Here is an 8728-nt window from a genome sequence, read left to right on the forward strand (position 1 = left end):
AGTGACTTTCTGTCGGTGTTGTTGAAGTTGTGTGTTTGGACTGCCGTCGTCCTGACCTGCTGGACTCACAACGTCTGTGGTAAGTTTCTCTTCTTTTGTCTTCTCTTATTTGCATGGAAACTACAAGTCTTGTTTGGACTCATCAAGTCACCTCACAACACAACACTACACTAACACATACTCATCAAGTCACCTCACAACAACACTACACTAACACATACTCATCAAGTCACCTCACAATACAACACTAAATGTGTTAAAAGTCCACTCACAACACAACACTACACTAACACATACTCATCAAGTCCACTCACAACACAACATTAAATGTGTTAAAAGTCCACTCACAACACAACATTAAATGTGTTAAAAGTCCACTCACAACACAACACTAAATGTGTTAAAAGTCCACTCACAATACAACACTAAATGTGTTAAAAGTCCACTCACAATACAACATTAAATGTGTTAAAAGTCCACTCACAATACAACATTAAATGTGTTAAAAGTCCACTCACAACACAACATTAAATGTGTTAAAAGTCCACTCACAACACAACATTAAATGTGTTAAAAGTCCACTCACAACACAACACTAAATGTGTTAAAAGTCCACTCACAATACAACATTAAATGTGTTAAAAGTCCACTCACAACACAACACTAAATGTGTTAAAAGTCCACTCACAACACAACATTAAATGTGTTAAAAGTCCACTCACAATACAACATTAAATGTGTTAAAAGTCCACTCACAATACAACATTAAATGTGTTAAAAGTCCACTCACAATACAACATTAAATGTGTTAAAAGTCCACTCACAACACAACACTAAATGTGTTAAAAGTCCACTCACAATACAACATTAAATGTGTTAAAAGTCCACTCACAACACAACACTAAATGTGTTAAAAGTCCACTCACAACACAACATTAAATGTGTTAAAAGTCCACTCACAATACAACATTAAATGTGTTAAAAGTCCACTCACAATACAACATTAAATGTGTTAAAAGTCCACTCACAATACAACATTAAATGTGTTAAAAGTCCACTCACAATACAACATTAAATGTGTTAAAAGTCCACTCACAATACAACATTAAATGTGTTAAAAGTCCACTCACAACACAACATTAAATGTGTTAAAAGTCCACTCACAATACAACATTAAATGTGTTAAAAGTCCACTCACAATACAACATTAAATGTGTTAAAAGTCCACTCACAATACAACATTAAATGTGTTAAAAGTCCACTCACAACACAACATTAAATGTGTTAAAAGTCCACTCACAATACAACATTAAATGTGTTAAAAGTCCACTCACAACACAACATTAAATGTGTTAAAAGTCCACTCACAATACAACATTAAATGTGTTAAAAGTCCACTCACAATACAACATTAAATGTGTTAAAAGTCCACTCACAACACAACATTAAATGTGTTAAAAGTCCACTCACAATACAACATTAAATGTGTTAAAAGTCCACTCACAACACAACATTAAATGTGTTAAAAGTCCACTCACAACACAACACTAAATGTGTTAAAAGTCCACTCACAATACAACATTAAATGTGTTAAAAGTCCACTCACAACACAACACTAAATGTGTTAAAAGTCCACTCACAACACAACATTAAATGTGTTAAAAGTCCACTCACAATACAACATTAAATGTGTTAAAAGTCCACTCACAATACAACATTAAATGTGTTAAAAGTCCACTCACAATACAACATTAAATGTGTTAAAAGTCCACTCACAATACAACATTAAATGTGTTAAAAGTCCACTCACAATACAACATTAAATGTGTTAAAAGTCCACTCACAACACAACACTAAATGTGTTAAAAGTCCACTCACAATACAACATTAAATGTGTTAAAAGTCCACTCACAACACAACACTAAATGTGTTAAAAGTCCACTCACAATACAACATTAAATGTGTTAAAAGTCCACTCACAATACAACATTAAATGTGTTAAAAGTCCACTCACAACACAACATTAAATGTGTTAAAAGTCCACTCACAATACAACATTAAATGTGTTAAAAGTCCACTCACAACACAACATTAAATGTGTTAAAAGTCCACTCACAACACAACACTAAATGTGTTAAAAGTCCACTCACAATACAACATTAAATGTGTTAAAAGTCCACTCACAACACAACACTAAATGTGTTAAAAGTCCACTCACAACACAACATTAAATGTGTTAAAAGTCCACTCACAATACAACATTAAATGTGTTAAAAGTCCACTCACAATACAACATTAAATGTGTTAAAAGTCCACTCACAACACAACATTAAATGTGTTAAAAGTCCACTCACAATACAACATTAAATGTGTTAAAAGTCCACTCACAATACAACATTAAATGTGTTAAAAGTCCACTCACAATACAACATTAAATGTGTTAAAAGTCCACTCACAACACAACATTAAATGTGTTAAAAGTCCACTCACAATACAACATTAAATGTGTTAAAAGTCCACTCACAATACAACATTAAATGTGTTAAAAGTCCACTCACAATACAACATTAAATGTGTTAAAAGTCCACTCACAACACAACATTAAATGTGTTAAAAGTCCACTCACAATACAACATTAAATGTGTTAAAAGTCAACTCACAATACAACATTAAATGTGTTAAAAGTCCACTCACAATACAACATTAAATGTGTTAAAAGTCCACTCACAACACAACATTAAATGTGTTAAAAGTCCACTCACAACACAACACTAAATGTGTTAAAAGTCCACTCACAATACAACATTAAATGTGTTAAAAGTCCACTCACAACACAACATTAAATGTGTTAAAAGTCCACTCACAACACAACATTAAATGTGTTAAAAGTCACCTCACAATACAACATTAAATGTGTTAAAAGTCCACTCACAATACAACATTAAATGTGTTAAAAGTCCACTCACAACACAACATTAAATGTGTTAAAAGTCCACTCACAACACAACATTAAATGTGTTAAAAGTCCACTCACAATACAACATTAAATGTGTTAAAAGTCCACTCACAACACAACATTAAATGTGTTAAAAGTTCACTCACAATACAACATTAAATGTGTTAAAAGTCCACTCACAATACAACATTAAATGTGTTAAAAGTTCACTCACAACACAACACTAAATGTGTTAAAAGTCCACTCACAACACAACACTAAATGTGTTAAAAGTCAACTCACAATACAACATTAAATGTGTTAAAAGTCCACTCACAACACAACATTAAATGTGTTAAAAGTCCACTCACAATACAACATTAAATGTGTTAAAAGTCCACTCACAATACAACATTAAATGTGTTAAAAGTCCACTCACAATACAACATTAAATGTGTTAAAAGTCCACTCACAACACAACATTAAATGTGTTAAAAGTCCACTCACAACACAACACTAAATGTGTTAAAAGTCCACTCACAACACAACATTAAATGTGTTAAAAGTCCACTCACAACACAACATTAAATGTGTTAAAAGTCCACTCACAACACAACATTAAATGTGTTAAAAGTCCACTCACAACACAACATTAAATGTGTTAAAAGTCCACTCACAACACAACATTAAATGTGTTAAAAGTCCACTCACAACACAACATTAAATGTGTTAAAAGCCCACTCACAATACAACATTAAATGTGTTAAAAGTCCACTCACAACACAACATTAAATGTGTTAAAAGTCCACTCACAACACAACATTAAATGTGTTAAAAGTCACCTCACAATACAACACTAAATGTGTTAAAAGTCCACTCACAACACAACATTAAATGTGTTAAAAGTCCACTCACAACACAACATTAAATGTGTTAAAAGTCACCTCACAATACAACACTAAATGTGTTAAAAGTCCACTCACAATACAACACTAAATGTGTTAAAAGTTCACTCACAACACAACACTAAATGTGTTAAAAGTCCACTCACAACACAACACTAAATGTGTTAAAAGTCAACTCACAATACAACATTAAATGTGTTAAAAGTCCACTCACAACACAACACTAAATGTGTTAAAAGTCCACTCACAATACAACATTAAATGTGTTAAAAGTCCACTCACAACACAACACTACACTAACACATACTCATCAAGTCCACTCACAACACAACATTAAATGTGTTAAAAGTCCACTCACAACACAACATTAAATGTGTTAAAAGTCCACTCACAACACAACACTAAATGTGTTAAAAGTCCACTCACAATACAACACTAAATGTGTTAAAAGTCCACTCACAATACAACATTAAATGTGTTAAAAGTCCACTCACAATACAACATTAAATGTGTTAAAAGTCCACTCACAACACAACATTAAATGTGTTAAAAGTCCACTCACAACACAACATTAAATGTGTTAAAAGTCCACTCACAACACAACACTAAATGTGTTAAAAGTCCACTCACAATACAACATTAAATGTGTTAAAAGTCCACTCACAACACAACACTAAATGTGTTAAAAGTCCACTCACAACACAACATTAAATGTGTTAAAAGTCCACTCACAATACAACATTAAATGTGTTAAAAGTCCACTCACAATACAACATTAAATGTGTTAAAAGTCCACTCACAATACAACATTAAATGTGTTAAAAGTCCACTCACAACACAACACTAAATGTGTTAAAAGTCCACTCACAATACAACATTAAATGTGTTAAAAGTCCACTCACAACACAACATTAAATGTGTTAAAAGTCCACTCACAATACAACATTAAATGTGTTAAAAGTCCACTCACAACACAACACTAAATGTGTTAAAAGTCCACTCACAATACAACATTAAATGTGTTAAAAGTCCACTCACAACACAACATTAAATGTGTTAAAAGTCCACTCACAATACAACATTAATGTGTTAAAAGTCCACTCACAATACAACATTAAATGTGTTAAAAGTCCACTCACAATACAACATTAAATGTGTTAAAAGTCCACTCACAACACACATTAAATGTGTTAAAAGTCCACTCACAATACAACATTAAATGTGTTAAAAGTCCACTCACAACACAACATTAAATGTGTTAAAAGTCCACTCACAATACAACATTAAATGTGTTAAAAGTCCACTCACAATACAACATTAAATGTGTTAAAAGTCCACTCACAACACAACATTAAATGTGTTAAAAGTCACTCACAATACAACATTAAATGTGTTAAAAGTCCACTCACAACACAACATTAAATGTGTTAAAAGTCCACTCACAACACAACACTAAATGTGTTAAAAGTCCACTCACAATACAACATTAAATGTGTTAAAAGTCCACTCACAACACAACACTAAATGTGTTAAAAGTCCACTCACAACACAACATTAAATGTGTTAAAAGTCCACTCACAATACAACATTAAATGTGTTAAAAGTCCACTCACAATACAACATTAAATGTGTTAAAAGTCCACTCACAATACAACATTAAATGTGTTAAAAGTCCACTCACAATACAACATTAAATGTGTTAAAAGTCCACTCACAATACAACATTAAATGTGTTAAAAGTCCACTCACAACACAACACTAAATGTGTTAAAAGTCCACTCACAATACAACATTAAATGTGTTAAAAGTCCACTCACAACACAACACTAAATGTGTTAAAAGTCCACTCACAATACAACATTAAATGTGTTAAAAGTCCACTCACAATACAACATTAAATGTGTTAAAAGTCCACTCACAACACAACATTAAATGTGTTAAAAGTCCACTCACAATACAACATTAAATGTGTTAAAAGTCCACTCACAACACAACATTAAATGTGTTAAAAGTCCACTCACAACACAACACTAAATGTGTTAAAAGTCCACTCACAATACAACATTAAATGTGTTAAAAGTCCACTCACAACACAACACTAAATGTGTTAAAAGTCCACTCACAACACAACATTAAATGTGTTAAAAGTCCACTCACAATACAACATTAAATGTGTTAAAAGTCCACTCACAATACAACATTAAATGTGTTAAAAGTCCACTCACAACACAACATTAAATGTGTTAAAAGTCCACTCACAATACAACATTAAATGTGTTAAAAGTCCACTCACAATACAACATTAAATGTGTTAAAAGTCCACTCACAATACAACATTAAATGTGTTAAAAGTCCACTCACAACACAACATTAAATGTGTTAAAAGTCCACTCACAATACAACATTAAATGTGTTAAAAGTCCACTCACAATACAACATTAAATGTGTTAAAAGTCCACTCACAATACAACATTAAATGTGTTAAAAGTCCACTCACAACACAACATTAAATGTGTTAAAAGTCCACTCACAATACAACATTAAATGTGTTAAAAGTCAACTCACAATACAACATTAAATGTGTTAAAAGTCCACTCACAATACAACATTAAATGTGTTAAAAGTCCACTCACAACACAACATTAAATGTGTTAAAAGTCCACTCACAACACAACACTAAATGTGTTAAAAGTCCACTCACAATACAACATTAAATGTGTTAAAAGTCCACTCACAACACAACATTAAATGTGTTAAAAGTCCACTCACAACACAACATTAAATGTGTTAAAAGTCACCTCACAATACAACATTAAATGTGTTAAAAGTCCACTCACAATACAACATTAAATGTGTTAAAAGTCCACTCACAACACAACATTAAATGTGTTAAAAGTCCACTCACAACACAACATTAAATGTGTTAAAAGTCCACTCACAATACAACATTAAATGTGTTAAAAGTCCACTCACAACACAACATTAAATGTGTTAAAAGTTCACTCACAATACAACATTAAATGTGTTAAAAGTCCACTCACAATACAACATTAAATGTGTTAAAAGTTCACTCACAACACAACACTAAATGTGTTAAAAGTCCACTCACAACACAACACTAAATGTGTTAAAAGTCAACTCACAATACAACATTAAATGTGTTAAAAGTCCACTCACAACACAACATTAAATGTGTTAAAAGTCCACTCACAATACAACATTAAATGTGTTAAAAGTCCACTCACAATACAACATTAAATGTGTTAAAAGTCCACTCACAATACAACATTAAATGTGTTAAAAGTCCACTCACAACACAACATTAAATGTGTTAAAAGTCCACTCACAACACAACACTAAATGTGTTAAAAGTCCACTCACAACACAACATTAAATGTGTTAAAAGTCCACTCACAACACAACATTAAATGTGTTAAAAGTCCACTCACAACACAACATTAAATGTGTTAAAAGTCCACTCACAACACAACATTAAATGTGTTAAAAGTCCACTCACAACACAACATTAAATGTGTTAAAAGTCCACTCACAACACAACATTAAATGTGTTAAAAGCCCACTCACAATACAACATTAAATGTGTTAAAAGTCCACTCACAACACAACATTAAATGTGTTAAAAGTCCACTCACAACACAACATTAAATGTGTTAAAAGTCACCTCACAATACAACACTAAATGTGTTAAAAGTCCACTCACAACACAACATTAAATGTGTTAAAAGTCCACTCACAACACAACATTAAATGTGTTAAAAGTCACCTCACAATACAACACTAAATGTGTTAAAAGTCCACTCACAATACAACACTAAATGTGTTAAAAGTTCACTCACAACACAACACTAAATGTGTTAAAAGTCCACTCACAACACAACACTAAATGTGTTAAAAGTCAACTCACAATACAACATTAAATGTGTTAAAAGTCCACTCACAACACAACACTAAATGTGTTAAAAGTCCACTCACAATACAACATTAAATGTGTTAAAAGTCCACTCACAATACAACATTAAATGTGTTAAAAGTCCACTCACAATACAACATTAAATGTGTTAAAAGTCCACTCACAATACAACATTAAATGTGTTAAAAGTCCACTCACAATACAACATTAAATGTGTTAAAAGTCCACTCACAATACAACATTAAATGTGTTAAAAGTCCACTCACAACACAACATTAAATGTGTTAAAAGTCCACTCACAATACAACACTAAATGTGTTAAAAGTCCACTCACAACACAACATTAAATGTGTTAAAAGTCCACTCACAACACAACATTAAATGTGTTAAAAGTCCACTCACAACACAACATTAAATGTGTTAAAAGTCCACTCACAACACAACATTAAATGTGTTAAAAGTCCACTCACAACACAACATTAAATGTGTTAAAAGTCCACTCACAATACAACATTAAATGTGTTAAAAGTCCACTCACAACACAACATTAAATGTGTTAAAAGTCCACTCACAATACAACATTAAATGTGTTAAAAGTCCACTCACAATACAACATTAAATGTGTTAAAAGTCCACTCACAACACAACACTAAATGTGTTAAAAGTCCACTCACAATACAACATTAAATGTGTTAAAAGTCCACTCACAATACAACATTAAATGTGTTAAAAGTCCACTCACAATACAACATTAAATGTGTTAAAAGTCCACTCACAATACAACATTAAATGTGTTAAAAGTCCACTCACAACACAACATTAAATGTGTTAAAAGTCCACTCACAACACAACATTAAATGTGTTAAAAGTCCACTCACAACACAACATTAAATGTGTTAAAAGTCCACTCACAACACAACACTTAAATGTGTTAAAAGTCCACTCACAACACAACAT

General features: G+C 31.7%; 1 protein-coding gene across 1 annotated transcript in view; it reads left to right on the forward strand.

Moving 5' to 3' along the window:
* LOC133569897 (supervillin-like) overlaps positions 1 to 8728 on the forward strand; it is a gene marked incomplete at its 5' end in the record, with an annotated part of 172032 nt that continues 163304 nt past the window's right edge. Inside the window, one exon of the mRNA XM_061922486.1 lies at positions 1 to 79. Coding sequence (XP_061778470.1) covers positions 1 to 79 — 79 coding nt within the window. The remainder of the gene's footprint in view (positions 80 to 8728) is intronic.

This window comes from Nerophis ophidion, linkage group LG15 (assembly GCF_033978795.1).
Source record: "Nerophis ophidion isolate RoL-2023_Sa linkage group LG15, RoL_Noph_v1.0, whole genome shotgun sequence".
NCBI classification, from domain to species: domain Eukaryota; kingdom Metazoa; phylum Chordata; class Actinopteri; order Syngnathiformes; family Syngnathidae; genus Nerophis; species Nerophis ophidion.